The 27,979-nt window shown below is 42.0% G+C and overlaps 1 protein-coding gene across 1 annotated transcript in view; it reads left to right on the top strand.

The window, feature by feature from the left end:
• The window catches only part of ERGIC1 (endoplasmic reticulum-golgi intermediate compartment 1), a 61,173-nt gene that overhangs the window by 6,675 nt on the left and 26,519 nt on the right, over positions 1–27,979 (top strand). The window contains exons 2-3 of the mRNA XM_068409444.1: positions 16,019–16,080; positions 22,849–22,921. Coding sequence (XP_068265545.1) covers positions 16,019–16,080; positions 22,849–22,921 — 135 coding nt within the window. The remainder of the gene's footprint in view (positions 1–16,018; positions 16,081–22,848; positions 22,922–27,979) is intronic.

Here is a 27,979-nt window from a genome sequence, read left to right as displayed (position 1 = left end):
GATTTCAGGCAGTCATGGTTGCTTAATATTTATTTAACAGTCATATCCTAAGGTAGATTATTTGTCTCCCTAATTGCTGTCCGTTTCTGTAGACCACTGTGTGCTGTGAATGAAACAAGGTTGGAGAGCCTGCTAAAACACCAGTACAGCCAGTAATGTAAATATGACTTCGTGTTTTCTGATAAAGGTGAAGTCTCAGAGCCTCACTTGGATTCTGTGTCACTCTTAAATCAAATGTGACCCTACTGAACTGAAATCTGAATCCGGCTGCTGCATTATAACAAGTTGTATCTGGACTAACAAACACTGGTAAACCTGGTCCCCAGCCACAAGTTGCAGCTCTGTCTTGAGTCTGTATCAGTCATGTTTTTGTAGTGGGGTAGCATCAATACAGATGTTTTTTGGAAACTAAGTCAAAACCAGGAACTTGGAAGCCAGATGATACATTTGAGTTGTACTTGCTTGTAGTTAATACAGTCATGTGCAATGAAAAAATAGGACTGCGTTGTAGAAGCACATACAGAAATTCTTGTCTCCTTAGATTGGAATATAGATGGGAGAACCTGAGCTGGTCACTGCAGGTTTATTGATATTAGGTTAGATACCGAAAAAGTACAATATATTTGAATCCCTGCTGGATGCTGTGGGAAAGGGTATATTTATTGCCCCTAGATCTTGTGTATTAAGAATGGCTTTTGTCCTATAGAAATTGCTCTGGAGGAAAAGGAAGACTTTGTGTTGTGTGTGCCTACAACAGTGAATGCCATTGCCTACTCTCTCAAGTCAGGGTTCTGCTATTCTTTAGTCTTTTCAGCTTCAGGCAAGGTGCAATCCCCTTCTGAGCCTCAGTTACCGATTTGTTTCAAGGGGTCCTTACTTTGTTCGCCCACTTCGCAGAGAAGTGGCTGAACAGTTTTTCCTTGGAGTGGTTTTCTTGGCCTTGTCCAGCATGAGATGATGAGTGTAGCAGATGTCTAGGAGTTTTCCTTATTGATATGGAGAAATCTCTGTCGTGCAGTAGGGTATGGATTGGCGTGTGTGCTTTTGAGAGAAGCCTTATAAAGATGGAGCTATTTTCTTCACACCCCCCCTTTTTTTTTTTCTTCTCCACATGTTACATTTGTTCATGCTGTTTTGTACCAATCCCTGATTTGTGTGTTGTCGTAGTGCAGCTGGGACATAAAGCTTTCAGAAGGCAGCATCCACAAATAAAATTTACATGGTTCTGATGCTAAATTAATCTTACCAGATCTTGTTTCAATGTGTTGAGCAGTACAAGGCAGCAACAGAGTCCTAATGTTTTGTGATTCCTAGAAGCTATGGGAAAGACTATGGTATGACTCTTTTTTTCCGTAGCTGTGTTCTGGTTTTTCCCTGAGTTGTGTATAGGTAATTTCCTGGAAATCAGAGTCCAAGTTTGAATTTTGTTCAGTGTTTGCTAGAGATCAGGACTTTATGTCTGTGGGGAGGGCTGAGGAGATGGGGAGGGCTGAGGAGCTGGCTGCTGAGGCCAGTGGCACTGGCAATACTGGGAACCAGCAGCTGTGGGCAGCGAGATGGAGCTGGAGGAACACAACAGGAGGTAGAGGAACCCTGAGCTGGCAGGTCTTGAATTGGGAAAGGGAGAGATGTTCAGGACTGGGGAGCTCAGAAAGGAGGGAATGGGTGAGGGATGGCGATGGAGCAAGTGTCTGGGGGATGCGATGGTGGGAGGCACTGGGATGTGCTGGGGAGCTGCAAGAGCACGAATCTCTGAGTTTAAGGGGGATGAAGGCTTCGGGACAGGAAGGGTTACAGTTTACTTAGGACATTCAAGTATCTGAACAATTTACTTAGTTTGGGGAGCAGCCATATATGTTCAATCCTGTTCCCTCTTCTCTCTGCCTCCATTCTCTCTTTCTGATCTCCAGAATACGGTACTACCACTCAGAAGTACAATCTCTCTTGCTTGCAGTCCAGTGAAGGGCTGGATCTCTTTAAATACCAGTCCCCTTACTTGAACATTTTTTCTTCATGACACTTTTCACCTGTGTTGAAGAAGCAGAGTATAGTTTGCTCACTTTATTAAAAATACATTTCTCTTCCATCCATCATTTTGACACCTGCTTCACTGCCTAAAAGGAAATAAAATGCTTGCTGGCAAGACTCCACCATTGAGTATTTGAGAGATTATAAATACTTTCCTCCCCCTAATTACCTTTGAAATATGTTTGAGCCTAACATTTTATTTTGAAAAAAAAAGTGATGTACCGCTTCCTCTCTTCCATTCTTCACTGCCACATTTGCACTTTTGGCATAGTTCAGCAATAGTGATTGCTGTGTATTCTTGGGCAACAGAGAACAAGCTTCTTTCGCACTGAAGGAATAAGAGCATAAAATTTAGAACATGGTTGACAAAAAGGTTTATGCAGGACAGCACAATGGAGTCAAGGAGGCTGGCAGAAGAGAGAAAACAGGAGAACTAGCTCCTTGGAAATAAATCAATTTAAATGGGAGCAGAATGTATTAGTTTTTTGTGCCCTCTTTCTGCAAGTGTTGTGGGGATTCATAGTCTTTTGTCCTCGAAATAAACGGGTTTGGTTTTTTTTTTTTTCTATACAAAATCCTGTACCTGCTAAGTCCTAGCAGACCAGATGACATCATGCTGCTGAGGCTGATGCCTCCGACGTTCTCTCAGCCCCTTTCCCTAAATGTCCAGTTACCCAAAGGCTGGATTATATAATGAATGACAGTCCTCCTGGCTAACCTTGTTTTCTTGTTCTCAGTACTCCTCCTTGTTTCAGAAACTTCCTCTGTTAGTTTCATTATGTTCTTGGAACTAGAAGTAAAAGGGAGGAGCTGGTTGGCAAGGAAACCTATTCCTGCGTTTCACTCCTGGGCTTAAAAGTGTGGAGAGTCAGCAGGTCAAAAAATATTATTTGGAGGATCATGCTTTGAAAACTGGTGTGATGTTGTGAGTGAAAAGTCAGTCATACGGAATTTGAAAATTGCAATCTTCACCTGCTTGCAGTACAGACGAACTAGTTTAAAACTACATTAGGCCCTCCACCTCCTTGTCTGGTCCGGCACATATCAGAATTTACTCAAAGTAGTTCAGGATTAAACAGTTTCCAATGTAATTTTGAAGCCTTGAGAGTTTGTCCATTAAAGCTCAACTTCTGCAGTATGTGTGTTAATATTCTATTGTGTGTAAATGAGGACTAGCTGATTACTTAATGATGTTTGTATATTATCTGCTGTTATGCAGGCGTTAATCTTATAAAATGTGTTAATAACTGCTTGGTATTTACAAGTATCGGCTTATTAGTCTTGCTTTGAATCTGTATTTGCATCTCAAACTCACATTCAGGGCCAAGCTTTGTATTTTTATATTCAGTGTTTACTTTCCCTGTGAAACGGAGATTAACAGGATCACTTATTTTACTTCCACTTGCTTCCAAGTTTGTGTCCTAATTCATGAAACTATTCCTGATCAAAATTGTTCGTAAACATGCACTCTAGGCACAACCCTGTTACTGAACCAAGGCTTAGCTCGTGCAGTGCACATCCAGTTTGTTTTCATAAGCCCATCTTCCAGCAGCTTTCCTTCTGCAGACCTTCAAAGGAGTTGGAACTTTGATCAGTAATACTTCATATATTTGCAGAGTTTTTTATCCATAGGTTTCAGTGTGCTTGATGAAATGTGGGCAAATGTCACCAGGTGCCACTCTGCAAAATGAAGAAGCTGAAGAAGAAATATTTAATTGACTGGAACAGAAATGACATGGTGAGTCAGTGCTGGGAACGGAACAGAATTCAGGTCTGTTGGCTCCCACTGCTGCATCCCATCCGCGGGATCGCAGTGGGGCTGTCCCAGAAGCTGTCCTGAGCTGCTCTCTGCACATTATGTTCTCGTCTGCCAGCAGACAGGAAACATAGAAATTTCATTTAAACAAAGAATTAACGATCGCAAAATGAAGCACTCAGAGTCAGTAGTTCCTATTTTCTTCCCCTGCTGCTGGCTTCTTGCCATTGTTTTCCCACTCTGTAAAACAGGGTGATAGATTTCACCTACTTTGTTGGAAGAAGAGTTATTACTTTTTATCTGTGCTGGATTGGGTAGGAGGTGAGTGTTCTTGCAGAGTTGCCAGAGCATGTGCTTGCCTTTGGATGGGAAGAAAAGCAGTATGATCTAAAGAAAGGATTTCAGAATGAAGTCTTGAACTAATAATTCTCCATAAAAATAGAAAAATTAGTGCTTCCTATATCTGTATAGAGGAAGGCATTAGAGTAAGGTACCTCTACTTCCTTTGGACTGTTTCAGAGTGAATTTACTGGTATGTAGAAATCCTTCTTTCTTCGATAGATCTATGGAACAAAATTCTGGATTTTTGTCCAGAACAGGTACAGCAAGGACCATAAGAAGTTGAAAATGGGAGTTGGAAGTCACTGCTTTTTTAAAGTAGGAGAGGTTTTACTTAAAAAGATATGCTGTTCTTGATGTTTCCCCAATTAAAAACAAAACAAAATAACCCAAGAGAATTAATTCTGACAGAACTTCTACTCTAAATCTTGTTTGATTTTAATGCTTTTTCCAGTGTCCCTGAGAGAAGGAGACCCTCTTGCGTTCTGACATTACTTTGGAGGGAACACAATGCTTCAGATAGCTTCCCTCTCTGTTGTTTAGAGGTCTCCAGCCCTCTTACTCCGGGATTGCATCTTCTCTCAAGCCCATGCTTTCCTAGTTTACGGACTTGCTCCAAACTTCTGGACAGACCAGGTCTGACTTTTTTTTTTTGTAGCAGCTTTCAAGCGTCTGGCCTACATAATCCAGCCCACAAAACTGCTGAGCAGTCTCCTGTGTCACCAGCCCAGCCGTCTGCTCATTCCTCTCCTCTCTCCCAGGGCAGTCTGATGATGTCCAACCCCTCTCTGGGTCACTAGGCAGAGGGGAGTATTGCCCCACTTGTTCCTTTATCATCATTGTCCCAGATACTAGATGTTCTCCAAGGCCATGTTCCTTACTCTTTTGATTATTTCAAATATTCTGTCGCTAGGCACATGGAATGGGGTAACTGGTCTTTCAGGCCATCTCTGCATACCCTAGGAGTCAGCCTGCTGTTACACTGTTGAATGAAATCCATTTAACAAGTAAAGAGGTTAATCCTTTTCTCTCTGGTCCTTGTCACAGCAGTTCTAGGTATGTGAACAATAAAAGTCCCCCTAGCAACTTCAAACAGGTGCCTGGGATTTTGTTTTTATTTTTTAAGTACATGGTCTTTTGTTAATCAAGAGCACTCTGTGTGCAAACTTGACTCAGCTCTGCTATTTGTTCTGCCTTTACATTTCCCTCAGCTTGAACAGTCACGTTGAAAACTAAATTGGTGTTTTTAGATTTATCCATTATACAAAAGTAACAGCTTTGCTTTTAAAGATCTTTCGTACTGCAAGTGTCTGATGTGCTTCGTAGGAAGGAACAAAGCCAGGCAGGTACGCTCTATGTTAGAGATATCTGTCTGCGTTTGGTGGAGTGAGGGCATACATATAGGCCTCCTTGTTTTTATTTGGAGTTAAATGGCCTCTGAAGAGGTTAAAACCTCCCTACGCCTGAGTGCCTGATGGCTTGTGCTGCTCAGTTGGTGTGGCTGGCCTGCTCCTACTGCCCTGAGTTCAAAGGCTATTAAGGCAACTTTGTTGACAAAGCGGGGATGAATTGTCCCAGAGTCATTATTTGAGAGCAGTGACCCAAGGAAACAGAGGAACAGCTGCTGCCTGTTAAAACAACTTTTTTTTTTTAAGCTATTAGCTAAGTGATTTGATTTTTTTGGTTTAAAATCTTTTGTTCTTCTAGTAGCATTGGAGTATTCTATATGCCTTCCTAGTTTCTCTTAGTTTTTCTAGCACCTTGTAATCTCTTTTTTTTTTTTTTTTTGAAATGTCTGTCTCAATTAAAGAAGCACTGAGAGATAAAGTTCTGGGGTAGTAATTTCTTCACTTCTTAGTCTAGTAGCTACAGCCTGAGAATCTGTTTTACTTCATATTTGTGTTGTGAAGTGTGGGGAGGTGGATGAGGAATGCCAGGTACTGGCTGTTTCAGTAAGTGCTCTCTGTAAGCCAGATTTTTGTCAAGTTGCTTCATGAAACCTCTAAAACGTGTCAGTGAACACAGACCCCGTGGTACCTTGAGCTTTTGGGAAAGCAGATTTTCTCTTATGTACTTTGTACTTCTGATTCTTAAGCTCTGGTTAGATGATGGAAATTTCTTTGCCTGTGCAGTCAGCACATTGCAAAGATACAAATGCTCCTTGACAGAAAACAGCGTGCCTTTGGTGGGCAGGTTTCTCTAGAAATACCACTGGGTACTAAAGAAAGGGTGTTTGCCTTTTGCTGTTAGTCTCCAGCCTGAATGATCTTGCTCTGACAACAGTCTCTCCATAGCTTCCTTTTGATTCTATTAATTCACATAGAAGATACCAATATGGCTTCCTTTTTTTTTTTTTTTTTTTCCCTTCTGCTTCCAAGCTACACTGATTTGGAGGGCCAGAAGGAAGCTTCTGAGACAGATGTGGTGATTAAATTCTGATCTCCCCTTTGTAACACCAACCTCCGCTAAAGTTTTCCTGGAGAAAATGGAGTCTATTTGTGCGTAGTCATCTTTGAATGTCAGATGGACTTAATCCAACTTACATTTATCATGACTGAGTTTCTTCCTGCTTCCCATATCCTCCTTAGAAATGATAAAGCATTTTATGCAAAGTGAATTGCTGGATTCTCAACTGTAAGTGGTATCTCTGTTAAGAGCCTTAATAGCAGTAGGTATTGAATGAATCATAGTCCGTAAACTCTCCTGCTGTCTCTAGGGATGCTTCTTCCAGAGGTGGTAGCAGCAGTAATACGAGGAAAGTCAGTTGTGCGGTGGCTTGTACTGAGGACTGGTTGAAAAGTCTTCAGAGCCATCGTTCCAGCTCATTTCGTGTGCACTTAAACACGTTTCCTGAAGCGGGGTTGAGGTTGCTCATGCTCCTCTCCCCATTTCACACCCGCCTTGGTTTCCTGAACTGCTAATGCACCTCTTCTGTCATGAAATGACAAATTTAAAAATAGATACAGCTATACAAATCTTGTGGGAAGAGTTGGTTGTCTGTCTCTGCATCAGATCTATAACTCCTGTGAGGAACCAAATAAAGGTGACTGAACCAAGCATGTCTGATCTCTGAATCATCTGTCTGTAATACAGTGATAAAACTGAAATGTTCAAGGAGGCAGATAGGAAACGGTAAGAGGAAGAATAAAAGTGTGTAGAGTGACAAATCCCAAGGTTATATCCTTGTCTCCAGGGAAAATTAATCCTTCTCAAAGTTAAGGATGTTTCATCTCTTCAGTGGCACCTGAATAGAAATAGTTGGCTGGATTCACTGATGTCTACATGAAGTAATTAAAGTCTGGTGTAATTCAGAAGGATGTGGCCTAAAAATGAATTTATTTGGAATGTCTAAATGGTAGATGCTCTCAAAGAAGAGAAGGCACCAGATGTTTTCTAACCTGTTATCAGACAGAGATGCCTCAAGATGACTCTTACAGAAGATGAAATGGGTACCTGTATAGGCTTGACTGTCCAAGGTTGTGTTTGGCAGCTGCCTTACTCTTTGTGTACCTTCCACAGTGTATGTAGTTTTCATCAAAAGCAGTCTGAGGTTGTTGTTTTGAATGAATATACATTCCTAGAAATGCACCGTGGGGCAAAGTTTTTTCTATCCACCTGAAGAAACACCCCAGTCTAATTAACAAATAGAGTGCTTTAGCTTTTAAGAAACTCATTCTTCCAAAAAAAAAGGTGCTTTTTGTCAAAAGAAGATAATGTGTGTAATCTGCATGGGATACCTCTGTGGTGGTATATTTCTTGAATGTGGCAAGTACCATGTGTAATGGTAGAAACTCTCTCTTCTACATTGTAACTCCATTTTGTGGTGAGTACGTAATGAATGGACTGTGTAAGGAACGGGCAAGCTCTTTGTTACATTAGTCAGGAATTGGCGTGTGTGTGGAGAAACACTGACATCAAGCCTTCTCGGATTCTTGATATTTGAGGCCTGCAGCCATACTCTGATTCACTTTTCTTTGGTTTGCAAGAAGGACTTGACAAATGGGAAAAAACAAAAGCAATATTGCACTTGAATGTATCTCCATTTTGCAGGAGCTGTGCTACTTGCTGTTAAACTGGGTAAGGGCATTACCCGCACATGGGCAGAAACAGAAGGGGAAACAAGCTTTGAAAACTGCTTTAACCATCTTGCATTCCCCGTTGCAGCGGCAAAGAAATATTTCTTGCATGAAATAGTTCTTAAAAGGCCAGCCTAATATTGTTTATCTTTATAGAGCAGAGAGCTTGGCCTACAAATTCAGTGTCAGCTGGCGTGCCTGGTTTTAGAGCTTCCTTTCTGAGTACACGAAAGGGTCAGTGGTTTTAGTGTGACACAGTTGTTTTTTTGAAAAGGTTCTGAAAAGACAAACTTATTTCTGGTTTCTGACTTCCACAGCTGTCTTGGGAGTGAATTAACCTGTACTGCAGATACGTAAATATTGTGTGAGAAGAGGGAATCTCAAGAGAAATCTCAGTGATACAGCCCGTATCAGTGCCCCACAGCCTCCCGCTGAAGTGCCGACTGCCACTGAAGACAGGCTTTACTATTTCTTTGCTCCTTTGTGCTGTGATTTAAACTTGAGCCCTTGACCAAGGGCTTTTGTTGATCCAGGAAGCCATCTCACCTTGGGAAGGTGTATTATTCTTCATTTCTTCAGACAACCAACCTGTCCCTCTGTATATGTGTCATAGGTGCCTTCCTTTTCTCTTTTTCAATCTGCAGCCCCTCTGTTTCTCAGAGCAGTCTTGTTTCTTATTAAGAAGGAAGCAATCAGGGATGGAGTTTTTGCTGACCCTAAAAGCCTTTTGGGACAGTTCAGGCTGTGAGGCTTCACCAGTTGGCTTTTTCTTCTCTGGGTTTTCTGCTGTATCTTGAAAACCTTAGGGACAGTTCCCCCACACCCTTTTTCTTCTCTTTGAGAGACATTATGGTATCTGATATATTATGATGGAGATGTTGCTCCCTACTCATAATGAATGAGCACTTGTCCAGCACTGGGTCTCCAACATGCAGCTTGTTGGAATACAAACACTGGCTCCACAGTTCTCCAAATTTCTTATTGCAATAACAACATAATCTTTATAGTATTTTCAAAGTTAACTTTTTGTATCTATACTTGATAATTCCCCCTTTGTCTAGTTTAGTCAAATCTGAGGTAGAATTATCCATTGTTTGGTTAATTTAATAGTGAAGTTACATTTCTGCTGTTACATGTGGTGTTCTTGCAAGTCACTTCAAGTAGGGTTATTTGTTAATGAAGCAAATTGGTTCAGTAGCACCAGGCTGTCTCTTTATTTCAAAGAGATCTCAAAGCTACTGATGTGTAATAAAATTAAGGTAGTTGTTCACTGTGCACTGGACTCGTTATTGAGAGTGAGTAATGTCACCAGGAATTAGTGACCTCAACTTCAAATGTGATATCTGCTGAAAGATAAATGCCAATTCTAAAAGCTGGTTTATATGGGAGGTGGAGAATCAAGCGTTATTTCAACACGCACATTCTTCTGTGTGAATCACAGCCATGGACCCTTGCTGCTAAGACAAGATGACATGATGTATTTACGCCACCATTGACCTGCTAAAGAGGGAATGTCAGCCATGATATTGATTTTTTTTTTTTTTTTAAATAATCTTTGACATCAGTAATGTAATTTGCTGTAATGAATGATCATGTCCTGTAAACACCATCCCCTTTCAGTATGTGCCGCAGAAGTACCTATGATAGAGCCAGTATGCTTCAAAAAGAAGACTAATGTTTAAATACTCAGTTCTTTTGGGGAAAAACATGATCTGCCTGAAGAACAAAAACGTTTTGCCCCTGTCGGTGAGCATTAAAGCTAAATTTCTGAATCATCTGAGGAGTGGAAAGGGATGAAAATTAGTCTGTTTGCTGCTGACTTACGGGGCCTGAATTCTGTTCTGTGACCAAGAGCCACAGGTAAATGTGTTGCACTTTTGCCTGGCTGCTTGATTAACTGGAATCCAAAATATAGTCCAAGAGCTGCAAAACAATCTTTCCCTTGCCCCTTAGTTAAATCACTAAAAATAGTCCTTGCAGAAGGGTACATGAAAACATCCCACTGCCACTTGCTCCCGAGCTGTGTTTCAGTGCTCCACAGACAGAGCTGAAGCATCCACTGTCTCTTTGTGGTGACTCCACGCTGTGAGGCAGTCATATAGGGAGATTAAGCTGGGCTCTGAATATCTGCCCTAGGTGATGTGGCCAATGCATTGCTCCTTTGTTTTCTCCCTCTTATGTGCCATGGAGGGGTGGGCATGCTTGAGGGTTGCAAAAATGCTGTAAACTGAAGGAGGAATTAGCGCTCTTCCTTCTCTGATATGAACTTCTTTAGGTATCAGTTTCCCTTTGCTACAAGACATCCAAATTTAACCACCATCTAGTTAGTTCTACTTACAAGTATTAATTTTTTTAGTTGCCTCAAGTTCTTTGCTTCTTGCTTATGAAAAAGTTAACAGCATCTTAGAGATGTTACTTTAGTATTTTATTGAAGCTCTTTTTAGACTCCAGAGGTGCCAGAGAGGACTTTTCTGTTTGGGGAGGTGGTAATCTTCAGTGAAATAATGCATTTATTACTTAATTTCAGGAAATATTTCAGATCCAGACTTGAAACTGTTCAGGTGTGTATAAAACACGCCCTGGCAGGAAGCCCTGTCCATAACAGCTTCTGCTGCTCATCCTCGTTCTCAGGGCAGGCATTTGAAGTATCTACTCTAGGACAAAACACAGTGTTTGGGTACACCTCTTCTGCCCTCCCTGTCACCCATCTTGTGTTGCCAATCAGATATATTTGAAAGGAAAGTCAGGAATCACCTCAGGGCTGATGATGTCAGCTTGCTTCGTTCTGTTGGGTTGGACTTACCATTGCCTCTCCATAGCCAGCCTTGGACATGATTGATTGTGGCTGTCCCACTCAGATGAGCACTACTGCATCTGCCTCTGGCTTGTTAAACACTTGGATGCTTTCAGTGGCTCTAGGAGATCCTGAAAAGTGAACACGAAGGGCATATACCTCTGTCTGAAGAAAAAATTTTTGAATAGCAACGGCCCATATTATTCTAGATACAGCTTTTGAAGTCCTTTTAATGCTTAGTGGCACTTGAAATCTGCCATCCTTTTGTTTGCCTCCACTGAGGTGCACCCATCTGCAATTTTACCTCACTGTCCACTTGTGCAACTGCAATAAGGTGAGACCAGACACGTAATTTCTGTGTTTCTGAGAAGGCTGTTGCGCACCTGTCCGTCAGACAGCCGGAGTTCTGCCTCGGGCCTGGCTTCATCATGCTATGGTTTGTGAATTCTCTGTTTGAACCTATTTAGGAATGAACCTTGTGCTGCTCTGCTTTACCATGCTGTTTTACCAGTTTGTTGACATTCCCGTCAGGGAGGTGAGAAAGTTTTTTGTTATGTCCTTTCAGCATTGGATTGAGAAAAAAAGTATTGTAGCATTCCCTCATGTTAGTTATAAATGTTGGTTCCTGCAAAACTCTGACATTGCCAAACGGCTCTTTTTTATTTCTTTGTTTGCAACCATGCTCTCCATTGAAAGAAAAGACAATAGTTATACTGAATGTGTCAGGAAATTCCTTTGTTATACTGATGACAGCCTCGCTTTATCTTTAGCCTTGTATTCTGCTATTACAAGGTCCAGCCCTCCCTTTATGAGGACACGTATGACCTGGAGGAAGAGCTTTCCTAGCAAAAGCTTTGTTGTTTTCACTCTGCAGCTGTGTCAGTTGATTAACTCAAAGATATTACTTCGCCTTGTGAGTCTTGCCTTTCTGAGCAAAGGAACAAAGCTGCCAAAAGCTGTATATAAATAACGTGCTGGTTGTCCTGTGGAAACTGTACGTGTGCATGCTTTGTAAGTGTAAAGTAATGTATCCTGGCGTGAAAGCGGGGTAAACTGCTGCACAGTGCTGCAGGTTAAGAGAGCTCACTTAGCAGTTGATGAGTGGCAGCGAACGGGCTGGAAATCTACACCCTGGTTTCTCGTGGTCATTTCGGATATGACTACAAGACTATCAAAGTGAATATTCATGGTGTAGTACAGTGTGTCTCATTGTGTTACGAGCTGGCTGGTATGAACTTTCTGAACATCCAGTCTTCCTCCAGCATTACTAATATCTTCCACTGCTTTGAATGCGCCAGTATCAGAAATCTGTAAGGCAGCTTTTGCAATATATAGAGCACGAGGTTCCTCTCTGTTCCCAGGGTACAAATACTCTTCCGAGTGACCAATGCCTCAGGAACCTGGAGGCTTATTGGAATTTTTACTGGAGGTGCTTGCAGGAACATCTGACCTGAGGGCAAGTAAAACCTGTTCCCCTTTACCATGCATACAACTCCATGGCCTCCTCCCTCATACATTACAAATCATCTGTGGTGTCTAATTCTCATTCTTTTCTCTTCCCAGGACAGTGTAAGTGATTCCCTGAAATTGCTTTGAGCTCTGTGATGTAGGCAAGAAGCCGGTGGCAAAAGGAGATGGGTTTGTCTAGTGGAGTCTAGAAGTTAATCAGATTTTTAACCCTTAGGTCTGATAGGAGCTATGGCTTTCACAAATCTCTGATTTCTTGGGGCTTAGGGTCTCCTGTTACAGTAACTCCTGTCAACTTCACGAATTTGTTTGAGAAGTTTACTTGATTTACTTATTTAGTAGAATTATGTGTAATGAATGAGGCCACCTTTGAGGTTCCTTCCTCTGCTTACTTCTGGGATCTCATATCTCTTGTGTTTCACAAACATACTTTTCCAGCTGTTGAATCCTCTGCAGTTTTTATCTTCTTTTAACTCAGAGTTTAAATCAGAGTTAACATGATAGCTCTGTTCCCTGGACATGCCAGCATCTCCATCATTCGCTTCGAAGTTTGATATCTTGCTATCCTTTTGGGCTTCCGGCTTGCCCTTCTCTGAATGTGTAAACCCAACTACTGTTTTCACCATCCTGGATGAGACTAAATAGATTGTACTTTCTCAAGCTGTGGCTGGTATCAGATGTTTTATGGGAAGATGCCTGGTGCCCTGAAGACTATTTTTCCTTTAACAAAGTATAAACCCTCCTAATCCAGAGCATGTATTTTCCAAGCAGATTAATATTGTGCCAGGATACATGCACATACCCAGTCCTTTTTCTTTTGGTTTGGTAGTCTCTTGGACTTACTGGTGTCATGCGTAGTGAGCAAAAGCTAGTCAACAGTGTTTGTCTCTTATTCCAAACCTGTCTCTTTCTGTTCCCTTCCTGTTAATGTTAATTGTTTTGATCATTTCAACATCCTTTTGCAAGCTTAAATACACCTCCCCTGCTTGCCTTCCCTTCTGCTGCTTGAGTCAGGTTCTGGATGTCATCCTTCATGCTTCTGCATTCATCCATGAGATCTCAACTGAGCTTTCCTCCTTCCTCCCTACCACCCAGTCTGCTCTCACTGCCCCTTTTGGATGCATTGTCCACTCTTGATTCAGTGTTATTCCTAGTGTCTAAAAATGTGTTAATTCTTCAAAACGAAGCCATTAAAGCGTTATGCAGTTCTCCTGGTTTGTTCTGTACTCTTACATGTGCCTCTAGACTGAAGGTTCAAGGCTGGGACGCTGTTTGCCTGCTGTTCTTTGCCTAGCAAGCTGCGTGCGCTCACTGTGCTCATATGTTAAGTGATCCTTAAAGTGCGTTAAGGGCCTCATGTGACAACTGTTGCAAGTGTGCTGTACTGTGCTTGCAGGGAGGCTTGAGCCTGTAAGTATAGACCCAAGAGTTCTCAAAACTCCAGGCAAATCAGATCCAAAGGCTTGCTTAAAGCCCTTTTTAGATGTGTGTCATGGTAGCAGAAGAGAGAGGGAATGTAACATTATAGTAGAAGAGATGGGAACCAGAATAGCACAGAGAGGGTGGATTGCCTTTTAAGCACTTAAAGCCAGACGATAAATGTGGCTGGGGGCCATTGATTGCTTTCTGTAGTGTCTTTGCCTAATCCTAGCTTACTTACGCCATGTAAAACTTAATTTGTGGGGTTTGGGTGTTACTTGTGTGATTAAAATGGCAGCCTGAGAGGAGAGAACCCTGCCATGACATCAGCTTTCCACTGAGTTATTTAAAAAGCTAGATTTTTATTTTTTTAATCCTGTGATGGGTCATCATTTAATACTAGTAAATATTTCTCATTGTAAGAACAAACTTCCTTTTATAGTATGCACATGCTGCTGTTTTTACTGAATCCAGCATAGAGCTATTTCCTATTTCTAATTGTTCACTCATACTCAGCAGCTCTTGTGTGTTCATGTGCTCTCTCTCTCTCTTTTTCATTCTCTCTCAGCTTTTTTAGCCTTGTTGATCTATTATTGTGAGTTTGGCTAGACGACGCCAGCTTTCAGCATTTAATGGGCTGTGAGCAGGAGCGATCAGCTACTTCCTCTGCCTGTGAGACCATGATGTCATCAGCTACTCTTGGTTGCTTTACCATCCGCTGCTGCTGTTGCTTTGGTGTATGTGGAAAGAATGTAAACAGCACTTCCCAGATGTTCTCAGAGCAGCTGGAAGCCATAAATGGACTGTTTGGTTCAGGAATATTACTAATCTATTTAGGAGATGGCAGTGAAGAGTCATAAAAACATAGAGCTCCAATGCATATCCTGTGCAGCGTGCTCTGTCAAGTGTGTCACAGTGGGTTGTTGGAACAGTTAAGTGATTACATAGTGTGTTCAGGACTTGAGCTGGATAGGTGAACTATCTTTATACTCGCTCTCCTTCCCTCTCTCACCCACCCTTCCTCCAGCTTCAACTCCTGAATGAAGCACAGCAACAATGTCCTCCTGATCTCACGCAAGGCAAATGCTGTTTTGTTCACCCAAGTTTTAAGTGATCTCAACAGATGAAGTGTGAAGAAAAGAAAGATGGTCTAGTTTTTAAACTCTCAATATAATATTTGGTGTAGTAGGAACTACTGAATAAACATGGCGGGGTTTCATCTTGGTGCAGTATAGTATAGGAATTTGGAAGCTGATGTCTCTCATGCCTTTCCAGGGCTGGAAAAAGCATCGACTCTCACCCACTTGTGGTCAATCCGAAAAAAAAGTCTGTTTGGGGGGAGAACCAGTCACTTCCTTCATTAGGGGGTGTGTGTGTGTTTTTAATGTGTTAATTAATTTTTATTGAGTGGTGGAAAAACTGATGTCAGAGCTGCATTGCGGCTGGACGTGCAGGAACACAAGGTTGTAGGAAATAATACAGCTAACATCATAAGGGCAGCGAAAGTTTAACCATGGAGGGTTTAAAATAGCAAAGCTGAGCCATATGGGTATTAAAGGGTATGACTGAATCAAAACAACGGTCTAATATTAAACTAGGTTTTGATGGGGGAGTAGCAAACTTGTGGAGTTAATTTCTCTTGGGTATCCAGTGTCCAAGGGTAGGTTTCTTGTCTCAACACCTTGATTTCTGACTTTGATGTGATCAGTTTCTGGCTATTGCAGGATACAAACTACAAGGGGCAATATAGGTTGTGTCTCACTGTTTTTTTTGCCAGGCCTCTTTATTCAGGAGTCTGTAGAGTATCCTTTTCCTTTTACGGCGGTCAATAAACTTGTCCAGCATGACTTCTTCCCTGGCACCTCTCACAGTTCAGATTGCACAGATCCATGACAGCAAGGCGGAGAGAGGCAAAGTGCTTTGGAAACTGGAGCCAAGAAGGAGTGCAGTTACATAATTGTACAAAAGAAAAAGGATTTTTTGTTTTGTTTTGTTTTTCCTTCTCATACCCTTCTGTGAACTGGAAAAATATTTTTGGAAAGCTGAATGGAAAAATGTCGACATCATTCATCCCTCTGGGGACATGAAATGTATTGAAATGTTCCACCTGTTTTATGGCTGTTGCTTTTCCTCTTTCAGGTTTGACATCTACAGGAAGGTGCCAAAAGACCTTACACAGCCAACCTACACAGGGGCTATTAGTAAGTAATACTTCTTTTTGATGTCCTAGCATACCCCTGGTCTGAAATTAAAGATCTTTTCGCTTCTCTGTTTCCAGGGAATTTTTTTAAAGGGCTGTTAAACACTGGGAAGCGTGTCCTTTGTTGCTGAGACAACTCATTTTGCCCAGTCTGTCAGGTCGTACTATTTGGCAGAGCAGTTTGCATGGACTCAGAATCTCAACAACAAAAAGCAGTAAAGATAAATTGTCATGAAAGGGAGCTCCTCAGTACAGTAGCTACCTGAAAAGCTAGCTACTAAAGTAGCTAGAGAGCTTTTTGCTAGTGTCTTCCCATGAACAGAAGCTGTTAGTCTGCTCCAAACACTGATGGGGTGGGATGACTGCAGATTTTTTTTACCTGGTAGGCATCCTCTCAGTCAGTGTGAAAACAGCCGGTAACAGTTGCATTCACAGTTAATGTACCCAGGTGTTTGGCTTGCTGAAGAGACTTGAGGAACCAAACTACTGCAAACAGAGAATCCCGGTTCTGGATTCTGGGTCAGCGAGGAGCAGCGTGGGTGGCAACATGCAGTGGGCAGCGGTGAGGTGATTTGGGAAACGCGTATTTCTCTCACAGTGTACTCAAGAGATTCATCTGATGTTGTAGGTGGGACTAATGAGCAGAGATCTTGTTTTGTTGTTATTTGTCATGCTTTTAAAGAAGAAAAATTACTTGGTCAGAAGCCACTGATAGCAATCCACTCTCACTCCTGTGTATCAATACATAGACTTTGGCTGATAAAATCTCTTGCCTTGGGCTCCTTTTCCTTCCTTCCCCCTCCTGAGGGACGCTACAGGCTGAGTAATGCAATTTCACACAATTATATGCAGTGAGTGCACTGTGCGGAGTGGTAAACATTGATCAGGTTGATCCTGCCAGGCCTGTAATTAGACGCCTAATGCAGCTTTCCTGTTCCATTGAACAGTGACTTCCTTTGATCGTGTAGCTGTGCTCCATTCATCCATTCTTATAGATGGGTCAGTAGCCTTGTATGTCATTGCTGACGTGAGTGATGTCATATCCCTTGGTGACAGCAGGCATCAAATAGAACTGAGTCCGTAGCAGTGCGTCAATGGGCACAAAGGAAAGCCCTTTGTGAGCTAAAGAAACTTCTCACTCCTTACTGTGAGGATGGTCGAAGACTGGAACAGGTTGCCCAGGGTGGTGTGGAGTCTCCATCCTTGGATACTCGAAACAGCTAGACTCGGCCCTGAGCAGCCTGCTTTAGCTGACCCTGCGTTGTGCAGGGGAGTCGGACGGGATGATCTCCAGAGGTCCCTGCCAGCCTCAACTATTCTTTGCGTCTGTGAAGATAGCACATTACTCTAAATATTTATTTTAGAGAGTCCTTGTCATCTGTGTTCTCCTGACCACTGAATTACTTGTATGTTGACTCCCTTTTAGGTTTGCTGAAACTGTGAACAAAGGGCTTGAATAAAACTGTGCGCTAATTTAGAGGCGTATGAGATTTAGTGTTTTGAAAGAACACTTTGAACTTGTCGGTGATCCTGCCTTCTCTTCTGTTTTGGAAACTAAGAGTTCCCACACTATAACTGGCTCCCTTTGAGAATTTGTCTTGCTATGAATCACCTGCAAAAGAATATGTTTTAGAAACAAAAAAACCATCAAAGGCCATCCAGTGTTAGGCTTTCTGATCTGCAGTAAACAGCTCAAGTGATAAGTCTGTTGTGGGAAGGCTTGAAGGCTGTGACTCTTACTTAAAATTATTAGCTGGCTTATTTTTCTCTATTGTTATTTGCAGCTTCTCAGGCTTTGATTTTCTTCTCTAACTGGTTCTCCTTCTTTTTGTCAGAGTGTTTTTAGACAGGCTGATATAAGCTTTTGAACCACACAGGCAGCCAACAAACACTGGTGGCTTTGCATGTGAGGATCTTGTGTGCAGCTTTCCTAATAGGCTTTCTGTCTGACCAAGCCTGTGACTTGTAATTTGAAAGCCAGTAATCTTGCCTGTTGTAGGAGGCCGTGAATGAGACCAGCCCATTGCCATGCCAGTTTGAAGCCTGGAAAGATTGCATGTTTTCATGATAAATGCCTTAGGGAAGTCAGCTTGTAGTAATATTGGGGGCTTGAGGGTAGGGGAAGGTTCTGCCTCTCAAAAAATCTTTTAGGCTCTAATAAATACGTGAAATGACTATGGCTGCAGTTGTACTTTGGCTTTCTTCAAGTCCTCCAAGTTTTACAGAGCAGATATAAAATAGCCCATAGTAGCCAACTGTTAATTTAGGCCCTTCCCACATGATTTCTGCTGAAACTTTAGTTCAGTTTCACTTCTGGTGCTGAAGGCTTTCTGGAATAGGAATGGATTTGCTTTTGGATTTGTAAAAAGGCCTTTTGTTTTCTTTTTGAAAAGTTTGAGGTTTATTAGGGAAGGCGGCATAGATCAGATTACAGAAGACAAGAGATGGAAAGTACCAGCTCTGCTTCTGACCACCATGGCTAAAGTGGCTGACTCCTCTAGGCAAGAAGCAGCTCAGGGAGAGTAAGTGTGAGGGAGAAGAGCAGGCGATCTTGAACACAAGCAAGTTCAGAAGCCAACTGGAGGGTTATTGAGGCTTTCTATTATGTATGGTTTTGTAATTTCAAAAGTTGCAGTGAACGTGGCATAGGGGTATTTCAGATCTGTGTAGCAACCCTTCCAGCTACTAAAAATTAGTAGGAATGAAGGAACCAAGAACAGTCCACTGCAGTTTACGGGAGTGAGGTTTGTGTAGAACAACATACCCACTGCTGTGGACTTCTCTGAAAAGTGTTCAGAAGTTGCTCATTCCTTTTTCTCAACAAAAACCTCCTTTCAGGCAGCATTGTGATCCCTGTGCCACTCAGCCAGTCATGCCATTCTTGTCCCTCTTGCACCAGATGCTTGTGCCAGTCTTTGCAGGCCTTCCCACCCCTGTGTGGCGTGTCTGTGATGCCAGCACACAGCCGTTTTAACAGACCTGACTAATGTGACAACTTGGCCATGTTTGGGTATGTAGGCAGGAGCAGCACATGCCCTGGCTGGCTGACAGTTGGCATCTGGCTGGGCAGGAGCAGTCTGACTTCTTGAGAGAGGGGCTTGCAACTCGGACAGCTGCTGAAGCAATCCTGCTATTTAACAGTCAGTGTGGATGCATAGTTTGCGTGCACATGTTGTATGCACACATGGTAATGTTATCCAGAAATACTCTATGGTGTTTGGAGGCTGGAGTTTTAAATACACATCAGGAAATATCAAAGTTATGATTCACATGGCATCTGTAACAAGACCCGTTCCTTGCACTTCGTAGCAGTTTGCTCCATTGAACAATAAATTCTATTAATTTTATGCCTTAATATAGACATGGATCCACGTTCTCAGTCTGTATGATATATTAAACACTTCACGTTTCTTTCATTTCTTGTGGGGTGGGGAAAAAGAGTCAGGAATGTACATAGATGGGATATGCATCAGAAGGGATATGGACAGAAAGGTTAGGTTGTCGAAGCTAGTGTAGGAAAAAAAAGCTTGGGAGAATTTTCCATCCTTTGGGGATTACTGATTAGCCAACAGCAGTTTGTTTAACACCAGCAACCTTTGATATATTGATCATGTTATCATATTAGGGTTTTAAGGAACCTGTCTTAGATGGTACTTGGAGCTCTGTGGGAATATTGCAGTGCTCTTGCAGTTAAGCTAAGCTTTATGCATTAGTTGTTTTATTCTGTCTATCTACTTTTCCAAATGTAATACAGTTGTCAAATGTGGGTGGCAGCAGCTGCACATTTGCATGGAACCAAGTAAAGACCTTCGCTATGAAACAAGTAGCTGAAGCACTGTGTGCGTAAATTCTTATGCTGGAAACATCATATATGCCTGCAGCTCCACGCTAAGGAGAGGAGCTCACATTCTGCATCTGGAAAAATCATTGGCTCAAGAGACAGTTTAACACATAAGACTTTCACATAAGTCTCATGCCGAAGACAGCCCCCTGCCCTGAAAATGCCTATGTACAAGAAGAGTTTAACACAAGAGTGGCCATGGTCAGTGCAAATGTCCATGTAGCCTGGTATCCTCTTGTAGGAGTGGCCAGCAGCAGATGCCTGAGAGAGAGCATGAGGACAGGTTAAACACATCGCCAGGCTTCAGTCAGTTGGCAGTTCTGAACTTCTTGAGCTAGAGGTGGTTCCTTTGTGTTTAGTAGCCCTCAATGGATTTCTTCTTCAGGGCATGTCTGATTCCTTTTTGAAATCTTATAGACCTTTTTTTTAAGCATCCCCAACATCCGTAGTCAAGAATTTTCAGAATTTAGTTAGGTGTTGTGTAAAGGAAAACCTCCTCTTGTTTTTAACCCCTCCCTTCCCTCCCATTCCCATACAGGAAGAGACAGTGAGTGGTTGTTCCCCATTCATCTCCTTCAGGCTGCTCATGATTTTATATACCCCTCTCATGTCCACCCTCAGTAATCTCTTTTACAGGTTGAAAACTGACTATGCAGTTTGAAGGCTAGCAAAAGCGTTGAGGAGCTTTGAAAGTCAGTCCCTGACAGGTGTTTCGGGACATTCTTGCAGGATTTTTTAGATATAGGTTAGTGGAATTTTACTGTACTGTGTTTGGTAAGTATTGTCACAAGCCTTCACTCCAAGAGCTGAATTGGAAGATGGACTTGAGGGAGCAAATACTTTGTATACTGGAAAAGGAGAAGATAATTTGATGTTGTAAATGGCAGAGAAGAAAGTTACAAAATTGGAAGAGAGAGAAAGCTCTGGGAGAGAATTTGCAGTTAGTAGTACCAGGCTTGCATAGAAGTGCTGGAGAACAGAGAGGTCTAACTGATGCTGTGGAAAGCCTTTACAGGATGATAACAAGCAGAGAGGAATATGGGAAGCAATTAAAGAAGAAAGGTTTGTCTCTATGTCAAATGCTCTCCTCTGCATACTGCCAAAGATCAGACATCTTGTGTCTCTGCTGTTCCAAGATTAGCAGTAAGAAACACTGGATCAACTAGTCTTCTGCCTAGGTTGCTTTTTTTGTGCTCTTACGTAGGTGTATATGTTCTCATAAGAATTTGCTGCTATGCTTTAAGCAGACCTTTCTCCTCCCCCATGCTGCATGGTGCACCATGCCAGTGGCTTAGCTGGGTTACAGCAGTGTTGTTCTTCTGTGTCTTGACATCCAAGACGTGGAAGCAACTGTGTGATCATCTGAGGTTTCTCTTTAGAAATTAGTATCCCCTCTTACTTCCCATTTTCCTACTGGTCTTTGACTTTGTTTTTCCGTTTTCTCTCTTTCTTCATCCTAGCTAATGGATTTTCTGGCATCTCTTATCCCTTGCACTTTTCAGAGGGTCAGTAAATTAATCTACCCTTGAAATGACTCTGATGAGGAAGGGGAAACAACACATTTCCTTTCCTCAGAACTATAAACTGACTAATCTGAAGAATGAGGCACAAGGCTTTAGGTCACTTGAGGGTCTGTATTGGTATTTACCTTAAGTACCTCCTGTTTCCTTCCCTTGCCTCTCACATTCTCTACAAAGGGAGTTTGGACAGACCCAACTGTATGATAAAATTGCTCACCAGCCAGTTGTTGCTTGAGCTTCCCAAAGGAATGAGTATTCAGGCTGTATAGGTCATGTGGAATAAAGTTGAGGAACAGGGTTTTTCTTACGTGTTTCTCAATCCTAATTAGTGGTCATTTCCAAAGAGTGCTTGGTCATTGTAACTCTGCTGAGGGGTGAGCCAGATTGTACTCCTGTTGTCACAGCTGAGGAAGAGCATGCCATTTCCTGGTTTAGTCCTTTGTGTAGTGATTCGTGGTGAACGTAGGTATTTTTTTTTAATACAAATACAGATTGCAGCCCTGTCTCCTTGAGTTGACACATCCTTGTCTACTCCAGTCATCCCTGCTCCATAGGATTTACAGCTGTCCTTACTTACAGCCCCTCCTGTGTCGGTCAATGACTCTGTCACTGCTGCGTGAATGTCACTGTACAATGTTTTGAATAGTTTCCTGGTGAAGAGTAATCAGTAATGTGCCAGTTACTTTGGGTTCCCTCCTTTTAACTCTGGGTTGGCATTCTTAGATAAGACGTGGTATTTGTTGTCCAGGTGCTTTGCAGTTCCTTCACTGGGAATTTTCCCTCTCTGAAGAGACAATACATTGGCAAATGGAGAAACTAGGGCAGTATCAGGCATTGGCTAGACTAGTCCGCTGTTGCCATGTCTCTGCTATACCAGCTGTATCTAGTGGGTAGTGCAGGCTGTGAGATGAATTACACATAGCCTTAGAACTTGACAAAGAACCAAAATGTCTCCTAATCCACAAAACCCTGTGTCACTGACTGTATGCTTTTGAAGCAAGGAGATGCTAATTCTTTTTCCTTTATGGAGGTTTTAGTAGTAATGAAATCACATTTGGAGCAAGGGCTTCAAAGAAGTCATATTGTCCAGCAGCTTTGTCAAGAAGGAGGGAGAGCTGGCAGACCAACGTTGCGTGCTGGTGTTGGAGTATGCAGGAGCCATGGGGAAATGGAAATCATGGTGGAAGAGGTGGCCCAAGAATTAAGATACCCAGCAGGATGTTGGATATTGGCACACCATTGAAGGCACTGCTCTGATGGCCCCGTCTGGGTCATTGTCTCTGAAGAGTGTTAGTTGTCAAGTGTGTCTGGGTGGCATATCCATGGGGGGAATAATATGCCTGTGTGAAAAGTTTGTCTTTGTTAGAGTTATGAAACTAACCTTTTCCTCTCCTTGCCTCTTTTCCAGTCTCTGTCTGCTGCTGTCTCTTCATACTGTTCCTCTTCCTGTCTGAGCTCACCGGATTCATAGCCACTGAAATGTAAGTAAAAATCATGTTTTCCTTTGAATGTATGTGTGTATATGATCCTTCACAGCTTTACTCTTGTTATCTTGGAAAAACATGCCTGTAATTTCACTAGGTCAGTTAGTTGTCTAATGGTTTTTGGAATCCTTTTGGTTGAGTCCAAATTCTCAATCATTCATTCAGCTTTTCAATTTACTAAAGTATGCTAGGCAAACATGGTTCTAAAATACTTCTGACAGAGAAAATGGTTCCAGACCTGCTTGATCCTTTATTAGTTGCATACTGGATTTCTCTGTTGAGCACAGTGGATATTTTTCATGTGACCACAGATCACATCAAAAGCTTCTGACCCTTTTCAGTTCTCTGGTGATCAGGTGTAAGGTAGCGTGAATGCTAAGAAGATCAATGCCAGTCAGTTGTAGTTTCCCTCTTCCTCCTTAGGCTGTTGATTTCTTGTCCTCATCTGAGATTTGTTTCCTCTCTCCTCCTGAGTAGGCACTTTCCTCTATACTTGTTTGTAGTAGTGAGAAGTGATTTTTGAGAAGTGATTCTCAAAAACTACTGTATTTTACATCGGTAATACCGTATGTTCAAATGTGTGGTGCCTACTGGTTGAATCCATGTGGTCTGTGCTGGGAGGCTGTGGGGTCTCATTGCAGATATGGTGAGATCTCTGACAAGACATTTTCTTTTCCCCTCACTTCCCTGTGGACAAAATGGGTGTCACATTCTGCCAGTCTTCACTGGATGTTTTTGGAGATGCTTTTTGGGAAAATGAATTGCATAAAATATGAATAATTATAAGTTTAATGTTAATGATATCTTTTTTTTTTTAAATGTCAGAGCTGAATCTCTGATACACGCAGATAGCTTTACTCATGCGTGAGTTTTATCTTCTTTCTTTTTGCCTGTTGAGCCGTACTTGGAAACTTTGCTGACAGGTTTTGTGCCTGAAGACAAGTTGTCCCAGGTAACCTCTTTGGGACTTTGCTTTGAGCAAAATGGAAATAATTTCCGTTTTAAAAAATTGCTCATAGAACAAGTATTTTAGTTAATCAGGTTTTTTTCCCCTCTGTTCTCATGCTCCTCCTGCCTCAAAGTAAGCTTTTCTTAGTAACTATTAACACAGGTACCTTTGATTGGGGTTCTAGAAAGCATTCTCCATCATCCTGCTGATGTGGCAGTGAGCTCACTAGACTGTGATGCGCAGTTCCTGGATAGTTAGGAAGGGTGGAACTTCTGTCACACTTAGTGATGGTCCAGATAGAGACAGATATCACTGCTGAGCAAAAAAAGCTCTGAAATGCGTTGGGCTCATGTGCTGTGTTTAGATTGACCATGCTTTATGTGGCTTCTGATAACCACGTGGTTTTTGTGCAGCTCTGACTTGGGTCAAGAATATAGTTTCAAGTGTAATTTTAACCTTGAGTAATGTTTAACCTTAAGACAGTAGTGTAATCTAGCTGGAGCTCATTTTTTATGCCCATTGCACCTTTACTTCAGAGATGGTATCTTAGGTTTCTTACTCGCTGTTTCTTTGAATTCAGTTCCATGCATTTGCGTGTAAACTACTGGGTCACCTTATCAACCAGTTCTTTTAGGAGCTGGATTTTCTTCATTTTCTTGTTTTAAAAAGTAGAGAAAAGCTAGACAAATTGCTTCAAGTAAAATAGTACTTTTGCTTCTCTCCTCTTAGATCTCATTCTCTCATCTCTTGTGTGTTTTTTTTTTTTCTTTTAGTTAATGCTTTACCAGAGGAATTAGTAATATTTAGCTAATTTTGATCCAATTATTTGAGTGCACATGCCTTTATGTAGTGGTAGTTTCCTGATTAGAGATTTCTTTCTGAACAGCAAAATTGTATGATTCTCTGAGGCATCTTTATGCTTTTTTCTTAACAAGATGATGCATTTTCCGTGAAGATATTAGAGGTGCTGTAAGTTCTTGCATACTCAGCTGACAGGTTTCTCATTAAAACCTCAGAGAGTTGGTAAACTGCCTTTTCCAGGAGGAACTGCGTGGGAAGGAGGTGTTTGTAAGCAATAAAGCAGTAAAATTTTAGAGAGGATGTCATGGAAGAGACTGAGACAAATGAATGCAGGAAACTGATTCGTCATGGACGGTCCAACACAATAGCTCACAGAATATGAAAACCTCCTCCTGATGAGTTATAGGTCATCAAAATCTCTCTTGCTGGGAATCGATCACCCCCAGTATTTGTGAATAGGCTCCTCCTGTAACAGCGGAAATACTTCAGAAAGTCACCTAACAAAGCGCTTCCCAGTTCAGCAACTTCTAAAGTAGAAACTTTTATTTTTCCATTTCTTACTCGTTGTTTTCTCTTTGGGGAATCCTGGTGCCTTAAAGGTGTTCAAAGATGTTGCTAATCTCTTGTGCTTCCCTTTCAAGTGTGTATTACTGGCAGTGCGCCGTGAGGCAGTATAGTCTCATCATTCGGAATAAGGGTGCAGAAGTGTGGAGCTCTGCATGGTCTGGAACAAACAGTGTGAGAACTCTGTACCACCATTTAAATGGGGTCGTAGCAAGTAACAGGGGAGATATTATCTCACAAAGATATTTTGAGCCTTGTTTGCCCATGGATCAAATACTTTTGAAGATATAGAAGACTCCTTATGTGTGAACTGTTCAATTCCCATCAGCTTTTATTGCAAGCTTTAAGTTTCTTTTGTATTAAGAGTCTCCAACAACAGATATCTCTCACAGCTTGAAATTTCCTGGTGTCAGCCAGGATCTGAATGATTAATTAGACTGTGCACTTACATGGGGTGAGCTTTCCTGCTTTGCCAGTGCCCGCTGTACTATGAGACCGCATCAATCTTTCTCCTCTTGTGTAATATCTCCCTTAAAGCAGTCGTGCTTGACAAAAGCCGGATTGCATGGGGATAGCTGCACATTTTTGATGGCAAGGTGAAATCGAGAGCACTTGGCCTGGTGCCTTACATCAGAGTCGTACCAGGTTCGCTGATGTGGACTCATGCTTACCTCATAGCCCTATTATGCCGAGTAATTGTGCATGGTGTGTGTGCATTGACAGCCTGCTTCAGGGCAAGTCAGCAGCAACCTCAACAGCAGTGGTACCCACAGGATTAACTATCTAACTCTCACCAACAGGAGGTTTCTTTGGTATCTGTGTCTAACGTGAGGGGTTGGTGTGGTTTGTTGAACTCATGCTGTAACATGAGAAAATAAGGTCGGCTCCACACCACACTAGCCCGTAATACTTGCTAGCTTCTGCCCACTGTTGGACTTTCTTCTACATTCATATGACTGTAGCAACTTAAATTCCTGGTATTACTAGAAATCTCAGTTTGGTCACTCTTGCCCAACTTCAAAGCTATTTTTCCTTGGCCAGCCCATTGTCTTAGCGTTTATAGTCTCAACTGCTTAAGACTTGTCTGGGTGGCAGAAGGCCAAGAAATTACACCCTCATCTTGAGGATGACAGTCATAACACTAAAACCAAACAGATTACCTATGTAGGGAAGACAGCGTGCATCACAGTAGCTATGTCATAACTCGTGTGGGCATTTCTAATGAGCGCTAAGATTGCGTCTGTGCACAGGAGCTTACTTCAGTTAGGAAGCCAAACTAAGACGCTGTGCACATCACAGCAGACATGCAGGAAGTTTGTGGGGCGTAAGTAACACACAATAAATGCGCATCCTATTTTGCTGCTGAATAGCTTCCTGTGCAGATGAGCCCCGACTAGGGTAGAAACCTTCTAGTTTATCATCTTCTAGATTTATTGCGTGACCCTAACAGGCAGTCCTCTGAGCAGCCATGAAGGAAATCGAAGCTTGGTTCTTAGGTGGAGCTACATCCTTTTCAGGAAAAGCACAGTGAAGGGCTGCTGAGGGAAGAGGTTTTTCTTTCTTTGCTCAGCCACAACCCATCATTGCAGTTAAGGGGAGGGTGGGTTTAGCTCTGGAAATCAAGAATCTTCTTGATTTTTTTTTCTTTTTTTTTTTTCCTGTCCAGACTGAGAGTGACTGAAGACTTAGTCCAAAACAAGAGCCTAGATTAACCTTCTCGATTCTGTAAAATACAGATAAAGGAAAGAAGGTTCATGCCCCACATTTGAACCGCTGCAAAATTGACAGTATCAAACATGGTTGTCCCACTGAGCAAATGACTCAAATGGCTGAAGAAATGAAGCTAAAGTGTTACATGTGTCTGGTATTTCCTGGGAAGGATTGGTAGTAGGTTGAGAGTTGAGAGTAGATTGAGGGCTAGAAGTTGCTTGGCATACCTTTAGAAGCCTTCCTTATTCATCATGCTGTTATGTTGCAAATCAAGAATGTAGAAATTGCCTATCTCTTTTCTAATTAACTCAGATCATCGCTAGAAATTAATAGCTGGCAAGATGATAATCTTGCAGTTTTATCACCGTAATTAGGTCATGAATTATGTTCTGTAGGATCAATAAGAGTTTTCCAAGTATTCTATCATTAAGGAGGAAAGATGTAATTAACTAATCTAGTCTGCCTTGCATTGGCAGCCAGTGGAAGGGGTAGGAGGGTATGAATGTGATACTTGTGGTATGAACGTAGCTGCTCAACAATAAATATTCTGCCACAGCACACTGTAGAAAGCAACAGACCGTTCCTGGCAGCAGTTTCTTTTTCTTATTCTTTCTTCTTTTTTTAATGTGGTAGCAGGCAAAGAACAGTCTGAAGTGACAAGTTCACCACTTGGAAGGCTGTGCCCCCCTGCAAGGCAATTAACTACTTAAGCAGAATATCTGTAATAAAAATAGTGCCTTTGCATAAAAGCATAAATCATGAGGAATGTCCAAATCATTTGTTCATTTAAGGTGACTAGATCATTCACTGGAGGCACCTACTTGCTTTAGTCCTTATGAAAAATGCCTTAGCCAGTCTGTGAATATCACACAGCCCAGCTCCTATGCGGGGGCCGCATCACGTGCAGCACAACTAGACTGTTCATGCAGGCTGTCAGGTACCCTGAATGTGGGAGAAAGCAAAACACCAGGAGCTTCTGAGACCAGCATTGCTTGTTCACATTGGATTCATTTGCATGCTCAAGACCAATC

The sequence above is a fragment of the Nyctibius grandis genome, chromosome 10 (assembly GCF_013368605.1).
Source record: "Nyctibius grandis isolate bNycGra1 chromosome 10, bNycGra1.pri, whole genome shotgun sequence".
In the NCBI taxonomy this organism is placed as follows: Eukaryota; Metazoa; Chordata; class Aves; order Nyctibiiformes; family Nyctibiidae; genus Nyctibius; species Nyctibius grandis.
The sequence above is the reverse complement of the archived record's forward strand: the minus strand, read 5'-3'. Positions and strand labels throughout refer to the sequence as shown.